Below are 18,132 nucleotides of genomic sequence, written 5' to 3' on the forward strand. Positions count from 1 at the left end.
AAATTGAAAACTGGTACATTAGCATACTCTGGACACAAAGGATGACAGACATTAAAGGAGTTCTTTATTTAAAAGTCAGTTCAGCCCTTTGACTTCAAGTCAGTCCTGAAGCCGTGCAGTGAGGCAGGGGTAAGATGGGCGTCTGCAATGGTGGGAGCTGCAGTTTTCCAGGGCAGGGTGCCTGACCCGAGCAAGGAGAAGAGGGAGGTCTTCATGGGCATTCATAGCCTAAGCAAGGAGAGGTACTGATCTGTGCTAGAGAGGAATGGAGAGGGATGGGAGACGGGGTTGGTTACATTTAAGAGAATAGATCGAATAATAAATACAGGAGGAGGCCAGGCACAGTGGCTCACACCTGTAATCCTAGGACTGTGGGAGGCCAAGGCAGGTGGATCACTTGAGGCCAGGAGTTCAAGACCAGCTTGGGCAACATGGCAAAACTCCGTCTCCACTGAAACAAAAATTAGCTGGGTGTAGTGACGCACGACCTGTAGTACCAGCTGCTTGGGAGGCTGAGGCACCAGAATCACTTGAACTTGGGAGGCGCAGGTTGCAGTGAGCTGATATTGAGCCACTGCACTCCAACCTGAGCAACAGAGCCAGATGCCGTCTCTAAATAAACAAAGGAGGATACGGAAAGCTAGGTTTCTCACTATAGGAGAAGTGAAAGGGGAAAAGCCCTGTCTGTGGTCTTGGGTAGAAATGAAAGATACTGGCACGAATTCAGGGTTTTCAGTTTCCAAAGATCAATACAGAAATAACTATGCTTGTAAATGTGTAGATATGTACATGTATGAAAATGCATGCATATATTTTCTTGCTCTGGCCACTGAGAAGGCCTGGGAACAGTGACACTGTAATAGCCATAAGCATAGTTAGCACTCAGATCTTGTCTTCTCAATACCAATTTCACCCTCAGAGAGCCAGGCCTCTTAGAGAAATGGCTGATTCTTAAACTGGAGCAGGGAACATATAAAATAAGCCTGGAACATTTTGTTGTGTCAGAAAGCAAGGAAGGACTCAGATTGTTAGGACGTGTCTAAAGGACACAGCCATCAATTTGAAACGGCTTCTACTGGCCAAATTGGAGATAACTTGAGCATAAAAGTAAATGACAGTAGCCCATTATAACCGGTTCAGTGGCATAGGACATTACGAGTCCATCAAAATTCGAATAACTAAGTGAATGCATTGAAAGATTGAAATTGATACTTACATGGTGTCAAAGCACTCCTCCCCCTGGTACTTACTAATTACAAAGGGTAAGAGAATCACTTGACAGTCAGGGAGCCTGGCAGTCACCACCTTTGTCAAATGGGCAAAAGTGAAATCACACACAGTCTAATAGGCTGCAGTGAGAAGAAAGCATCACTTCTGTGATTTCTGCTCAAAATGCATAACTTGAATCCAACCATCAAATTGAGAGATCTCTTTCAGAATCACTGGCACATTGTGTGGCGAGGCCATGAAACTCGAGGAGAAACTGAAGAACTGTTCCAAACAAAGGAGACCAAAGAGAAGTGCTGGTGAGGTGCAGTGTGTGATGCTATTGTTACAAAGGACATTATGGAGATAACTGGTAAAATAGAATGGTGGTGAGGCACAGTGGCTCACACCTGTAATCCCAGCACTTGGGAGGCTGGAGTGGGAGGATTGCTTGAGGCCAGAAGTTTAAGATCAAACTGGGCAACATAGTGAGACCCTGTCTCTACAAAAAATTTAAAAATTAGCTAGGTGTGGTGACCTGCACCTGTAGTCCCAGCTTGTCAGGAGGCAGACGTGGGAGGATTGCTTGAGTCCAAGAGTTCAAGGCTGCAGTGAGCTATGATCACAACACTACACTTTAGCTTGGGAGACAGAGTGAGACTTTATCTTAAAAAAAAAAAAACGATTTTCGTAAGTTACGTTTTTTTGGTCTACTATATTTTTAGTGTTTGCAACAACTTTTGTAGTAGATATTATTGGAATGATATTGGAAGCCAGGTTTCCCACTCAGAAAAATGAAAGAAATAAAGCCAGAATGAACCTTGTGGTGTTGGGTGGAATGAAAGATACTGAAAGCCGTTTTACAGTTAAGAAAACTAAGGCCTGGAGGTTAGGTGGTGAACCAGGGGAGCACCTAGTGTGTGCCAGGCTTCATGCTAGGCAACTTCTCATGGGTAGTCTCATCTAATCTTTGAAAGAACTCTTTGAGAAAGGTAGTATTTTCCCCCATTTTGCAGATGAAGAAAACTCAGACAAAGAGGATAAAAGTCGGGCACAGTGGCTCATACCTATTATCCCACCACTTTGGGAGACTGAGGCAGGTGGATCACTTGAGATCAGGAGTTTGAGACCAGCCTGGTCAACATGACGAAACCCTGTCTCTACTAAAAATACAAAAATTAGCTGGGGCTGTTGGTACAGACCTGTAATTCCAGCTACTCGGGAGGCTGAGGTACAAGAATCGTTTGAACCCGGAAGATAGAGGTTGCAGTGAGTCAAGATTGTGCCACTGTGCTCCAACCTGGGTGATGGAGTCAGACTCTGTCCAAAAAAAAGAGGATAAAATAAAACACATCCAAGGTCACACTGAAAATAAGCAGCATTCTAGAATTTAAGCCCTTTGTTGTCTCCAAATTCCATTTCTAAATGTGCCTTTTTCAAGGTAGTCAGTCAACCAGGGATTTAAGGACTGTCATCTCCAGACTGTCATGGGATTTGTGGAATTTCTGGAGTAACCTGAAAGTCTGGGAGGGCATCAGGTCAGTCTCCTGAGAAAGCCCCCCACCACCCACCCCAGGCCACTCCCTGCTACGCTGCCAGGGCTCCTTCAGTCCTTCCCCTCCATGGTGCCAGCCAGCAGATCAGCAGCTAGCTGGGCCAGCACTGAAGACCCTGAGTCTCTTGTACTGATTGTACCAGTGTACTCTTTTCTCTGAATTATTTGAATTATTTATGGGTTGTTGCAGCAGTTTTCTTCTGTTCCTAAATTGGTCTGCATCTTGTCAGAGGAAAAAAATGTATATTGCTTTAAGACTTCACAAAAAAATTGTCTTATTAAACCATTCTGTCTTTTGTTATTTCACAGTGATAGCAGCAGCAGCAGCAGTAGTGTAATCGTAGTAATAGCTAAGTTTTTGAGCTCTTACTGTGTGCTGTAGACTGTGCTGGATAAGCACTTACATATAAACCAGGAACTCTAACAAGAAAGATAGTCAGAGCCCCATTTTATAGGTGGGAAAGCAGGCTACGAAATTTTATTTGTCATTTAGTAACTGGAAAAAAACTGAAAATTTTGGCAGTTGAATGTCTTGTCAAGCTAGTTTGACAGTTTGCTAATATGTCAGGTTGCTCAATTCCTACATCCCAAAACTCATAATTGAGGTAAAATATTAAAGTAATAGATGCTAAATTTAATAATTATATGTATGTACCTAGTCTCAAACATGCAGTAAATTCTCAGGTTATCTTTAAATAGATTTCTTTTTTAAGTTATGTTTTTAACTGGCTTTTTTTCCTTTGCATAACACATTTTTTTTTTGAGAGGTACTCTTGGTGCGTTCTTCATTGCTGAATGGTGTTGCATTCATTGTAGGAAAGTGCCTCCACTGGCTTATCTACCCTGTTGGTAGACATTTAGGTGTTCCCATTTTTCGGCTATAATGGATAAGGCTGCTGTAAACATCCTTTCATAGGCCTTTTTGTCGACCTATCTTTTCATTTCTTTTGGGTAAACAACTTAAAAGTGGGTTGTTGGCTGGACATGGTGGCTCACGCCTGTAATCCCAGCACTTTGGGAGGCCGAGGCAGGCAGATCACGAGGTCGTGAGTTCAAGACCAGACTGGCCAACATGGTGAAACCCTGTCTCTACTAAAAACTACAAAAATTAGCTGGGCATGGTAGCTCGTGCCTGTAATCCCAGCTGCTTGGGAGGCTGAGGTAGGAGAATTGCTTGAACTGGGACCCTGGAGGCGGAGGTTGCAGTGAGCCAAGATCATGCCACTGCACTCCAGCCTGGGCTAGAGAGCAAGACTCCACCTCAAAAAAAAAAAAAAAAAAAAAAGTGGGTTGTCATAGTAGAGATATTTCTTAGACTTAGTAAGAAACTGTCCTAAATTTTCCAAAGTGATAGTACCGTTTGACACACTGTCCAGCAATGTATGAAAGTTTGCAGTTCTTCCACATGGCAGGATTTGGTGTTGGTCATTTTTTCTGGCCATTCTACTGGATGTGGAGTGCTATTTCATTGTGGGTTTAGTTTACATTTCCTCACTGACTAATAATATTCATCACCTTTTCATGTGTTGATTGACCGTTTATTTTCTTCTGTGAAGTATCTGTTCAAGTCTTTTACTCATTTCTGTATTGGAGGATTGTTTTGTTGTTGATTTGCATAGGAGTTCTTTATATATTCTGCATACACATCTTTAGATACATGCTGCAAATATTTTTTCCTATTCTAGGGTTTATTTATTTTCTTAGTGGTGTCTCTTGGTAAGCAGAAATGTTTAATTTTGAGGAAGTTGGATTTTATTAATTTTTACTTTGTCTACCCCAATGTCACTAAGATATTCTTTTATGTTTTCCTTATGATTCTGGGTGGTCTGTCGTCTGTCTCAGACCAGTGTTTTGAAAGAATGAGATGGGGTTGAGGTTTATTTTATTCTGTATAAATATCTATGTATTCTACCAATGTTTGTTTAAAACACTTTCTTTTTCTCATTGAATTGACCTGGCAGCATCATCAAAAGTCAGTTCACCAAACATGTATATGTCTGTTTCTGGAGTCTATCCAGCATCGTTGGTCTCATTGTCTTTACTCTACTGTCACACTGTCTTGATTACTGTGGTTTTATCGTCAGTCTTAGAATCAGCTAGTTGTAAATCCTTCAAATTTCTGATTTTTCAGTATTGTTTTTGCTATTTTAGATTTTTTTTATATTTCCATATAAATTTTAGAAACAGCTTTTCAGTTTCTTTAGAAAATCTGATGAGATGTTTATAGGGATTATGTTAAATCTATAGATCAATTTGGGAGAATGGACATCTTAACGTCTATCCACAGTTAAGAAAACTAAGGCCTGGAGGTTAGTGGTAAAGCAGGGGAGCACCTACTGTGTGCCAGGCTTCATGCTAGGCACCTTCTCATGGGTGATCTGATCTAATCTTTGAAAGAACTCTTCGAGAAAGGTGGTATTTCCTCCATTTTGCAGATGAAGAAAATTCAAAGAGGATAAAATCAGCCAGGCATGGTGGTTGAATTTTTAATAAATACAACGAATAAATCTTTGCATTTATTTCTTTTACTTTATTTTTAAATTTCTTTCTCTCAGCAATATTTTGTAATTTTCAGTGTAGACATCTTGCTCGTCTGTTGTTAGATTTATTCCTGGATTTTTTTAACGCTATTGTAAATGATACCATTTTGTCAACTTTATTTTCCAATTTCTCATTGCTGGTATATAGAAATACAATTGATTTTTGTATATTGACCTTCTGTCTACAACTTTGATTAATTCCCACATAGTTCTAGTAGCTTTTTTTGGTAAATTCTATGTAATTTTCTACATACATAATCGTACCATATGTGAATAACAATAGCTTTGCTTTTTAATCTTTATGCCTTTTGTTTCTTGTTCCTTTCATGTTTTATTGCACTGGCTAGGGCCTGGACCTCTGGTACCATGTTGAATAGAAGTGGTTAGGATGGACGTCTTTTCCTTGCTCTTGATTAAGGGACAAGGATTTAATCTTTTCACCGTTAAGTATGATGTCAGCTGTAGGTATTTTGTAGCTGTTCTTTATCAGGTTAAGGAAATTTCCTTTCTTATTGAGGGATTTGCTAGAAGAACTCACAGAACTTAGGAAAGCTATTATACTCACAGTTACAGTCTATTATGTGAAAGAATATAGATAAAAATCACCAAAGGTAAAAGGCATATAGGACAAAGGCCAGGAGAGACCAGGTGGGAGCTTCTAGCTGTCCTCTCCCGGTGGAATAGTATAGACAGCACTTAATTCTCCCAATATGTGACTCCCAATATGTGTGTCACCATGCATTGTCAATCAGGGAGCTCACCTGAGCCTTGGTGTTCAGGGTTTTCACTGGGGGTCAGTCATGTAGATGTGATGTGCTAGCACAGCAGGTCACAGTTAACTCAGTCTCCAGCCCCTCCAGAGGCCAAACGGATGGTCATGTCAGACCCCTGTTAACTTCAGTTAGGGATGGCACTTGCTCCAAAGAGGCTGAAGAAGAGACCCCGAGCCAACGAACAAAACAGAATTTATTTGGGGGAACTTATGTATAGAGCAGTCCAGTGGCAGTGGGCTGGACAGGAGAACCACTGCCGCTTATACAAAGATGTAGGTTACAAAGCGCCTTTACTCAGCCAGCCTCCCTCCAGGCAACCTCCACATGGCAGCCCTCATTTCTTAAATTGCCATCAAGTGTGTCTGCCGTGCACTGATAGAGTGGCCGAAGGCCCCCAGTCGTAAATCACACTGTTAGCATAAACTATCTGGAATGCCCCCAGGTATACAAAGACAGAGCTTAGAAGTTATCTCCCAGGAGCCAAGAAGGGCCAGTTTATTCCCTGGAATGTGCAGAATTTGAACACCACAAACCTGCTGAGTCATCCCTTTACTGCATACCTTATTTTCCTAGTTTGCTGAAAGTTTTTATCATCAAGGGATCCTGACTTTTTCAAATGCTTTTTCTGCATCTAATGCAATGGTCATGTAAGCTTTTTTTTTTTTTTTTTTTTTTTTGTTAAGGGAGGGTATTATTACATTGATTGATTTTCAAATGTTAAACTAACTTTGTATTCCTGGGGTAAACCCCATTTGGTCATGATACATTATTGTCTTTATATATGGCTAAATTCAGCTTGCTTATATTATATATGTGTGTGTGTTTATATATGTGAGTGGGTGGGTATATATGAGTATGTGTATACATATGGTGTGTGTGTATAGTGGGGGGACATATGCATGTATGTATATATATATATGGGGTGTGTTTATATGTGGGGAATATTTGTGTGGGGTTATATATGTGGCATATATATGTGTGTGTATACATGTGTGGGTATATGTATGTGTGGGTATATGTGGGTGGATATATATATGTGGGGGGTATGTATACATATGCATATATATATAATATGTGTAATATAATTAATAACATATTCAGCAATCTTCTTGCATTTGTGTCAACTTCTGGGTGAGCATCAGTTCAGCTTCCTGGGTTGTTGAGTGCAGTGTTAGTGTATGCCTCCCCTGCACGCCGGTCAGTGTGCCGTGGCTGTGAATGCAGAGTGGGGGCACAGTCTCTACCCTTCAGGCAACAGTGCCAGTGATAAGTGCCCCAGTGAAGGTGTGTCTGGATTGTCACTGGGCCCAGAGGCAGTGACTGCTCCCCAGAACAGGGACACGGAGCAAAAGTGCAGGGTCACCTGTGACTCATTCTGTTGTCAAAAAGGAATCCTGTTCTGGAAATAAAATACCTGACTGCTAATTATTTATTTTTAGATCTAAGCTGGAACCAGAACCAAATACAAAGACAAGGGAATCCACATCTTCTGAGAAAGTTTCACCAAGTCCTTCAAAAGACTCTGAAGAAAACCCTGCCACTGAAGAACATCCAGGTATGAATAAAGATGAAAGTCTTGCCTTGCATTTCTTCATTGTGACATGTTGGCAAGAGGACAGCACAGGAACAAAATAGCATGGTCTCAGACATGTTTTAGTGTTTGTATTTGCATAAAGCAAAGGAAGGAGGGGGTGGCAACCTTCGTGTCTGTCACAGTTGATCTTCATGACCCACTGAGGTAGGGGGTGTGGGGTACATTTACCCAGTCACCTGGGAGCTGGCAGGGTCTGGGAGAAAGGGTCTGCTGGAGGGATGAGGCCGGGAGCTGTTTGCCTCCGGAGAGGCAGCATTGCCTCCCTGGCAGCCATGCCCTGTACGTCGGCTCTGAGCTGACAGGCCTGCCTCCAGGTAGAGTGTGCAACCTCAGCAGCCTTCCGCAACCAGTCAAACCAATGGGACAAAATGCAAGTCTGGGACTGATGTGCTGCCTGTCACCAGGGATACCAGAAGGCCCGTGGCTTAGAACAGTTCCTGTTGCGCAGGAGATACAGAAGAAATACAGGGTCTCCATGAGTCTGAAAATGTGGGGGGACATACACAATGTGGTCATAGGATGCCTGCGATCTGTGTATCCGGCTGATAACCCCACGTAGGGATGCCTGCATAGTTTGCTGTATCTCAGAGGCAGAGTGGAGCATGTTTCTTTTCGTGAATCATAGGGTGTTGGTGTGCTGGAGCCAGGAGAGACCTGGGAGTCCAGTATCCTTCTCCATAGTCTCATGACGGTTCTCTCTCTTTTTTTTTTTTTTTTTTTTGAGATGGAGTTTTGCTCTTGTCGTCCAGGCTGGAGTGCAATGGCGTGATCTCAGCTCACTGCAACCTCCACTTCCCAGGTTCTAGTGATTCTCCTGCCTCAGCCTCCCAAGTAGCTGGGATTACAGGCACATGCCACGGCACCCAGCTAATTTTTGTATTTTTAGTAGAGACGGGGTTTCATCATGTTGGCCAGGCTGGTCTCGAACTCCTGACCTCAGGTGATCTACCCGCCTTGGCCTCCCAAAGTGTTGGGATTACAGGTGTGAGCCACCACGCCCAGCAGTTCTCATTAACTCTTGTCTTCTAGATGGTAGGGATAGTCCTGGACATGTCACAGAAATTACAGGTTGAGTATCTCTCTTTTTTTTGAGATAGAGTCTCGCTCTGTCACCCAGGCTGGAGTGCAGTGGCACAATCTTGGCTCACTATAATCTCTGTACCTCCCAGGTTCAAGCGATTCTCCTGCCTCAGCCTCTCGAGTAGCTGGGACTACAGGCGTATACCACCACATCCGGCTAATTTTTGTATTTTTAGTAAAGACAGGGTTTCACTATATTGGTTAGGCTGGTCTTGAACTCCGTACCTCAGGTGATCCACCCACCTCTGCCTCCCAAAGTGCTGGGATTACAGGCATGAGCCACTGTGCCCACTGGTTGAGTATCGCTTATCTGAAATGCTTGGGACCAGAAGTGTTTTGGATTTGGATTTGTTTCAAATTTTTGAATATTTGCACTATACTTACCAGTTGAGCATCTCTAATCTGAAAATCCAAAATCTGGAAAGCTCCACTGAATATTTTCCTTTGCGTGTCACATTGGAGCTCAAAAAGTTTCAGGGATATGATCCTGCCCGCAGGGAGCTCACAGCTGATGGGGAAGATAAGACTCTAGCCCCTGGGAGAAAGTAAGTGGTACCTTAAGAGAGGGTGGAGGTAGTGGAGAGAGTTTAGGCAGAGGGCCAGGGAGACTTCAAGAGGAGGTGGCACTGAGAAATGAGTCTGTACCTGAAAAAAAAAAAAAGAAAGCTTAGAAAGTTCTAGACAAAGGCAGCAGCATGAGCAAATGCTCAGAGGCCAGAAGGCCCACATATTGGGTGGAATGTAGTTAGTAAAGAAGACCTCTGGGGATCAGTGAAGCCCACCAGCGGGAGGAGAGGTGGGAGTAAGCTTGGAAAGGTGGGTGGGGCCTTGAATGCCAGACTAGGGAGTCTGGACTTGCCTCCAGCACCAGGGTGCACTGGTGGTCTGGGCAGAGGTCCAGCATGGTGGATGCTTTGCTTCAGGCTGATCCTTAGGGCCCCCTGTCAAGAAGGCTTCTGATGGCCACAAATGAGCATGTTGCAGTGTGTGAGTTCTGCTAAGAGATCTTTCCCATTCTAGCTCAGAGTTAATTTATGCTTGGTTCAGATACGAGCAAGGTTTCTGTGTTTCTAATTTTGGTGTTTTTATCCTTAAAAAGGAAATCAACAACAGTCAAAGTTTGAAATGGGTACCATAATGAGGACAAGTAGGAGATAGCTCACACGGTGGGGGTGGGGGTAGATGAAGGTACAAATGTTCCTACCCAAAGAATGTCATCTCAGGAAAATACCAGATCCATTTCTAAAGATACTTGTAGCCAATCTTGTACAAACATGTTTTTCTATAATGACACTTCTGGTAAAAACAGCCATTTTTCTAAAAGCCTGCATGCACTAGGTTGTGGATGACATGGAGATCTTTTTTGTAAAGAAATATTTCTAATAAATAACCATAACTTTCAGGCATGGCCTGCCGAGTCAGCTTTCTCTACTTTGTTGCTATCATTATGTTCTCTTCCCCTATTCAAAGATCTGGACTTGTCCCCATCTCATGGGGCTGAGATCAACTACAGGAAGTTTACTGAGATTGAGGAAAAAAGGAAAAAGAACAGTATTTGCCTTTGAGTACTTGGCAGCTCACTGATAAGCCCAGAGACACCACTGAGACACACAGACACAAAGTGATTTTATTACAGTCTCCCCCAAGGATCGATCCCTGCCATCCCTCTCTCCTCTGCCCTCAGCCCCACCCGTTTATGAACTGCACAGACCTCTTGCCATTATCCTGGGTGGCAGCAGTCCTTTCTATGGGCCTGTGGTATTGACATGCTTCATGGAGGATGCATCACGTTTCCTTGATTATAATAGAAAAAAATCTCCAGGTTAAAATGTTCCTACTCTCCCATTCAGCAGTTCCATGCCCAGGTATCTGTCCTAGAGAGTCACTCCAGCATGTGCACAAAGCACAGACTGGGACACAGCACCATCACACCAGTGAACAGTCTGAAACCACTGAGGTCTGCCAGTGGAGTTATGGTTAGATAAAGACTAGTGTATCCTCCCGATGGAATATCACACAGCAGTTTAAAAGAACAAGGTAGAGTTACACGGACTGACTTAGAATGATCTCCAAGATGTATTGATAAAACATACAAAGCAAGTTTTAGAACAATATGTTACCATTGATATCTTTGTGAAAAGCAAGCAACCATACACACAAAACTGTGTTACTTGAGTTATATGGGTAGGCAGGGACTCACATATCTTTGTATGTGAATATGCTTAGATAAAGTCTATGAAACTACATCAAAGCAGTAACTTCTGGGAGAGGAATAGGATTGGGGAATGGTATATTACTTCCTCTATGTGTGTGTGTAAACATGTATGTGTATATATGTACATATGCATATTTTTTTTTACAATAAAAGTATGTCTTACAGTCTTTAAAAGTAGAGACAGGGTTGTATGTGTCTTGAAGTAAAACACTTTAAGACTTATTTTAAAGAATGTCCATTTAGTTTGCAGCCATTGCTGACATCAGTGCGATATTGAAACTGTGTATAGGTCCCCCTCCCCATCACACACACATGCACGTGCCTACCCAAAGACAATGGAAAGCCTGAATATGAAAGAATCATTTCTGCAGTGCCTGAATATTAGCCCAAAGATCATGAAATGTATGGACAAAGCTGTAAGATTCTGTTCTATCTCATGTTTGTGTTACGACTACATCCTAAGCCAACCTCTTCTAAAATGAATACTTGGTCTTCTATTTTTAATTTTTTTTAACAGAAAAGATTTTGGCTGAAGCGCAACCTGAACTGGGAACCTGGGGAGATGGCAAAGGTGAAGATGAGTTATCCCCGGAAGAAATACAAATGGTAATGCTATTCTCTGCCTAATCATTTCTTTTTAACTGGTTTTCATATGACACTTTCATTGAGGAGAAGCTCATCCTCATTGCCCTTGCCCTGATTTTTATTCTGAGTTTTAAAAATTATAGAAGTATATTTTATGTGCATTTTCCCATTTGATTTCCTAATTCTTAGTGTACTTTTCATATGCTTTAAATTTGCTGTAGCATAAAGAAGAAATTTTGCCTTGGAAGAATTTTACTAGTAATAGATATCTTTTCAACAACAGTAAAATCATCTTCCAGACGATTATAAATCGGTCTTTTATAAATGCCACTATAATGTTTTTTAATTGTTTGAATTGCTAGTGCTATGATAATGTGAAAAAAGTATAGGTAATGACGGAAAAGTGAAAAGAGTGACACCTTAGCTACTAATATGACCTCCTTTTAGTTACCTGTCCTCTAGTTTCCAACTGCTGCAGTCTGTCATCTCTGGTTGGGTTTCAAAAGGAAACTGATAGGTCTGGCAAACCCCTGCCAGCTCATGTGCAGCAGTGTCTGTGTGCAGCTCATCTGGACACTGGTGTGACAGAAGCCAAATGGAATATGCTACCTGTGTATGGGAGCAGATGTCGTCGAAAGCTGCTAGCATGTGACGCTGTCCTCTGCCTAAGGCATGGGAATATGTCTACTACACAGCCTGCTTCCAGTGGCTCTGCCTGGCAAGCGACAGCATCTTAAGTGTGCAGCAGTTTGCAGTGGAAAGAACTTTCTGATACTCTTTTTGTCCATGATACTCTTAGTAATTGCACCAAGAAGTGGTAGAACATTAGCATCTCTTTTTTTTGTTGTTGTTTTTTGTTTTTTGTTTTTTTTGAGACAGAGTCTTGCTCTGTTGCCAGGCTGGAGTACAGTGGCACAATCTTGCCTTACTACAACCTCCACTTCCCGAGTTCAAATGATTCTCCTGCCTCAGCCTCCTGAGTAGCTGGGATTATAGGCACGCACCACCATGTCCAGCTAATTTTTGTATTTTTAGAGACGGGATTTCACCATGTTGGCCAGGATGGTCTCAATTTCCTGACTTTGTGATCCACCCACCTCAGCCTCCCAAAGTGCTGGGATTACAGGCATGAGCCACTGGACCCAGCCTAGCATCTCATTTTAACATTGGCAAAAGGCAGTAAAGGGTCTTGCTCAGAGTCCCCTAGTTAATCATAGAAGAGCTAGATATCCAGCCCTCAAGAAGAAAAGAAGTGGCATGTGAAGACATAGCTCTGTCAAGGAAGAATGGGGTCCAGTCTTTTCCCCGGACTTGAGCCTCTCAGACTGAGGCATTTGTGTTGCTGGTTATGCCACCTGAAATTTCAAGCATTCTCTGTCCACTCCTGGCATGTCTTACAGGTCTCAGGTGTTTTTTCCCCAGAGAGGCCCGGCCCCCCGACCTGCAGCAGCTCCCAGATACTGTGTGCCGTGACCCCGCTTGATTCCCAGCATATCCCCACTAGAGCACAGGCTCTGTGAGAGCAGAGTCTTAGTCTGTTTTCCTCACTATATTCCTAGAGCCCAGAACAGTGTTTTCAATAGTAAAACAGGATCATCAGTAATAACTACTAGAATGTTCTAGTGTTTGGTTATTACCAGTATTATGAATATTTATGAATGCCTTCTATATGCCAAGCCTTTTACATATATTGTCCTGTTGAATCCTCATGACAATCCAGTCAAGTAGGAATTGTCACTGTTACACAGTTGAAGGAAATGAGGCACAAAAACTCTCAAGCCCCACCCAATGTCACAGAACCAGTAGAGCGGCAGAGCCAAGCTCTGGCTCCAACTCTGCACTTCTTTTCCCACTTGATGCTGGTGGTCTAGGCGAGCGTTGCTGCACAGGAACAGTGGCACACTGGCATAGGCCAGCCAGGCAAAGGAGTCAGAACAGCCACGCCAGCCCCCCGAAGTATCACTGTAAGCATAGTTGTGCAGGCTGGGGACCTCCAGGGACGGCCAGGTCCACATGCCATTGCCCTGTGAGCATTGGCTGCCAAGGGCAGAGGACTGGCTCGGCATCCTCTTGCTCTCTGGACTTCCTGTTTCCTCTCCATGCCTGAAATAAGACTGAAACCAAATCTCTTTCCTAAAAATGGCATGAACAAAAAAGCCAAGAGCAGCACAGCCTAGTAGGAACAAGTGCATCATCTGACTGGCGTCCACAACCAGCCTCATCCTTGCAGCCCTGGGCCTTCTCACTGCTCTGGGCCTCTGTTCCCTCATCTGTGAAATGGGCAAATAATGGCCACCTCACAGGTGGGTCTAATGTCTGAGTGAGTTGGCCCATGAGGTGCGTGCAACACAGAGCCAGACACACAGCATGCTTGAAAAATTCTGTTCCCCCTTCCTTTCCCCTTCAGAGTGACAGGTTGTACAAGGAGGCAGAACAGCCTCTCCCTGCATAGGGCAGAAGAGCTTGGGCAGTTCCTGGATCACAGCTGCCCGAGTGCCATCGGCAGGGACAGACTGTGGTGTGCATGCAGCAGGATCAGGGCATGAAGGATGGCAGCTGGAGCTCAGACTGTTTTCATATGCCTTTCACATACAATACTGTTTCACACAGATTTATCCACCCAGATGAGTGGTTTCCCAAAATCATCACCTCGGAGGCTCTCCAGAGACCAGACGGACAGGGAGAAAGGAGAAGGGCTCATGGACACACCCTGGGGTACACTCCACTGGAGGGAGGCTGAGGCGGAGAAGCCAACAAAGGGACGTACAGAGGGATTAGGTCATACTCCCCTCTTACAGCCAAATAGTAGCAGAAGTTTCTTAAAAATCTCTTAAGCTTACATCAGTTTATAGAAAATCCTTTTATTAGTGGAAATGAGTCATTTCCCCAAATATTATACCATTACCCCATTTCTTTGCTAGAGAAAAAAATATGTACAGCTCTGCCTCTTCACTAAGAAAAAATACATTTGTATATAAGAAGAGTTTACCTTCTGTGTTGGGCTTTTTTTTTTTTTTCTTTTTTTTCTTTTTTTTTTTTTTTTGAGACGGAGTTTCACTCATGTTACCCAGGCTGGAGTGCAATGGCGCGATCTCGGCTCACCGCCACCTCTGCCTCCTGGGTTTAGGCAATTCTCCTGCCTCAGCCTCCTGAGTAGCTGGGATTACAGGCATGCGCCACCATGCCCAGCTAATTTTTTGTACTTTTAGTAGAGACGGGGTTTCACCATGTTGACCAGGATGGTCTTGATCTCTTGACCTCGTGATCCACCCGCCTCGGCCTCCCAAAGTGCTGGGATTACAGGCTTGAGCCACTGCGCCCGGCCTTTTTTTTTTCTTTTTAATGCACTCCACGACTCTTCATAAAGGAAATAGCTACAATAACAATAGTGTGGGTTTTTTGTCCGAGGATTTTTGCCTTTCTGTGCGAGGCAGTGGTGAGGTAAGTGTGTTAACCTTTGCAGATATGTGATTTAGCAGCCTGTAGTTGTGTGAAAGGTGGACCAGAGGAAGGCTGGCAGCGAGGAGATCCGTAACACTTCATGATCCCATCCCACGGAGGGATGATGAAAGAACATGGGCTTTAGGACTAGACAGAGTTGGCCATGAATTTATACCACTCACTAGCTTTGTAAGCTGACGCAAGAAATCACTGCAGCACTGACGTCTTCTGAATCAATGCCGTACAGAATTGTCTCAAGTGCTGGGTGTAGTAGCATCTGTAAGAGCACCCAGCGGAGGGTGGGGCAGAGCAAATGGTGGCTCCCTCCCACCAGAAAGACACTGCCATGTCGGCACTGTCGCATGACCTGCACATGGGCAGCACGTGATTTAGCAACTGCTATGTCAGTGTATGGCTCTTCTTTTCACAGTGAGGTCAGTGCAGCATGCTTCCGTTTCATTCCACTGTCCCGAATCATCTAAAGACATACCGCGGCCACTCCCAGTAACACTGGTGATTCCAGCGTGATAGTATCAGCGACTAAAGCATCAGAATCAGCAGGACTTCCTAACTTTTACTGTGTTACTCCAGGAGGATCAGGCAGAAGCCTGTAATGTTCAATACTTTTATGACAGGCTATTTAATGTCCAGCTAACTTCTTTCTTAATTGGGAATAATAGCTAAGTACCATATCTTATAGTCTCACTAACCCAAATCTTATTTAAAAGGCTTAACTCTGAAAATGAAGAGAAAGAAATACCACACTGTTGGTTTTAAATTGGAAAATGTTGTAGCAACACGTGGTCATAATTCATAATCACTGTTTCGGAATTTTTCCTCAGGGTAAAATAATGAGTTAAGCCCAATAATAGCAATGTAATTCATTGTTTCACCCAAAGGAACAGTTATTACATATTCCAAAATGGTTGCAGGGTGTTATATGATTTGCACAGTAAATTTCCCTGTATAACTCATGATACGGTTATGTTAATGCCTTTGAGTTGGCAGGTGTTTCTGGTCAAGCTGAGTGGAACCAAATTGTTTTCTAATGCTACGTCAAGAAAACTCCCCCTTTCTAAGCACACATTGACTTTGCCTGCCTCAGGTAAAACCACCTGCATTTGTTGATGTACTCCTTGGGATAATTTTTAAAAACATGAATGTGACTTCTGTTTCTTAAATCCAAATAAAGGGCATCTTCCAAGGCCCTGTGCCCTGAGGTGGCCCATAGAACCCCCAGTGGCTGGCTGGCAGGGCTTGCCAGTTTCAGCTCATGCGTCTAGAACAAGGAGTTGGTGGAATCTAAACACCACATAATGAGAGCGGGACAGACCCTGGGGAGGTTCCAGGTTTACAGGGGCACAGCAATTGCTGGCTCCCTCCCACCAGAAGGATTCTGCTGGGTCTGTGTACTGTCATATTATGGGGCTCACAGGGGAACGAGGTGAAGGTCACAGAGCCAGGAGTGTGAAGGGGTTTGGTACAAAGAAAGCACGTCTGGAAGAGTCCAGAGAGGGCCTGGGCAGGGGACTTCTGAGCTATGAAGGCCAGAGGGCTTTCCGGGACAGTCTCCCTGTGCTCCCCTGAGTTAGCTGTTCTTGGTTCTTCGTGACACAAATACTTCTCTTGCCCTCGTTTTATACTCAAAGGCCTTTGTAGGAGTGATTTTCTATTGAAAATTATAATAAAGAGGATTAGATTAGAAAAGGATTTCTGTAATAATATATTCACAACGTGAATTTCTGTCCTTTAAACCAGATTAGAAACCTTTTAGCAGGGCTTGATTGGAAAGTCTGACTGTCTTCTAAACGGGATAAAGCAGTTGAATAATGATACTGCCCAACATGCATGTGACACATACCATGTGCCAAGTACTGCTCTGAGCACTTCAGCCTCTGTTCATTTATGCAACCCCAAATGGTAGAGAGTATTGCTGGTCCTGTTTTACAGAGAGCTTAAGTCAGCAGCGCTAGGTCACATATCTCCCAAGTCCTAGGCTCTTCAACATGATGCTGTACTGCCGTGGTTGGAGGGTGAGGGGAGTGCTGGTCTAGCTGAAGGGAAGCATTGTGTTTTGGAAAGATACCTTAACAGCATAGAACAGATGGGCCAATGCGGGGGCCCAGAGCAGCAGCTGGCGAACACCATGCATGGAGGGCCCAACCTGCCCACCATACCCACCATCAAGGCCTCTCACTATCCTTTGCAATTCCATAGGAAAATGAGGCATTTCCTCAACTGTGTTCAGGTTTGTCTTCACAGAGCATATAGATAACCCTGTCTGTCATCTGACCTTGGAGACTAGGCCTTTTATTCAGCACTGCACCTTGTAAAGCATGGCCATGCGGAGACAGGTACTAGCTGTTGAGGCTCAGCGAGCTGGAAGAAGATGCTACAGGTGCATTTCCCAGCGCTTGGGAGAGCGAAATGGCCGAGAGCCACAGCAGGCCTCTAGGGTTTGAGACTAGAGTGGTAGGAGGGGTCTTGACAGCATCTGGCCAGTCATTTTGCATATCCAGAAGCTGACGCTCAAGAGATTAATCATGGTAGATAGCATTCACTGAGAGCTTACTGTGTGCCAAGCACTTTGGTAGACAGCTCACAGGTATTAACTCATATATTCCTTCTAATAACCCCGCTACTTAAGTACTGTTACTGTCCCCATTATAGTGACAAAGACAGAGACACCCAGAGACTGTTACCTCCAAAACAGCTTCCTGCTTAGAAGGTGAGGGGCTGGAAGTCCAGCCATGGCTTTGCATCCTCAGGGTCAGGCAGGAAAGGATAAGAATCACCACATCTGTCCCCAGAGAAACTGACAGGCCTTCCAGAAGCCAGTGACTGGCCCAGCGTTGTACCAGCATTCTGGCAAGGCCCCAAGAACTGGCTCCTATGTCCACCTGGTACATCCACCACTACAGGCCTGCCACCCAGCAATACACAAGGAAAGGCGTGAAGGTTTGCCATTTAGACAGTGTTGGACGCCATCCTGAAACCTCGTACAAGTCAGTGTTGTCAGCAGCCTTGCTATGACCTAATTGTCCTAGGCCCTGCCAGCCTCCTTAAGTAAGAGTGACCTTGCAGTCGTCTGGGAAATAGGCCTTTTGTTTTTTAAACAGAGGCTGCTCTCCATTAAAGCTCCT

The 18,132-nt window shown here is 43.8% G+C and overlaps 1 protein-coding gene across 4 annotated transcripts in view; it reads left to right on the forward strand.

Annotated features, from left to right (window-relative positions):
• The window catches only part of STX18 (syntaxin 18), a 118,075-nt gene that overhangs the window by 91,594 nt on the left and 8,349 nt on the right, over positions 1 to 18,132 (forward strand). For all 4 annotated transcript variants that reach the window (XM_032254184.1, XM_032254181.1, XM_032254182.1 and 1 more), the window contains 2 exons: positions 7,514 to 7,629; positions 11,481 to 11,569. In XM_032254184.1, the coding sequence (XP_032110075.1) occupies positions 7,514 to 7,629; positions 11,481 to 11,569 (205 nt within the window). The remainder of the gene's footprint in view (positions 1 to 7,513; positions 7,630 to 11,480; positions 11,570 to 18,132) is intronic.

The sequence above is a fragment of the Sapajus apella genome, unplaced genomic scaffold, assembly GCF_009761245.1.
Source record: "Sapajus apella isolate SASKATOON/1434 unplaced genomic scaffold, GSC_monkey_1.0 scaffold85, whole genome shotgun sequence".
Classification (NCBI taxonomy): Eukaryota; Metazoa; Chordata; class Mammalia; order Primates; family Cebidae; genus Sapajus; species Sapajus apella.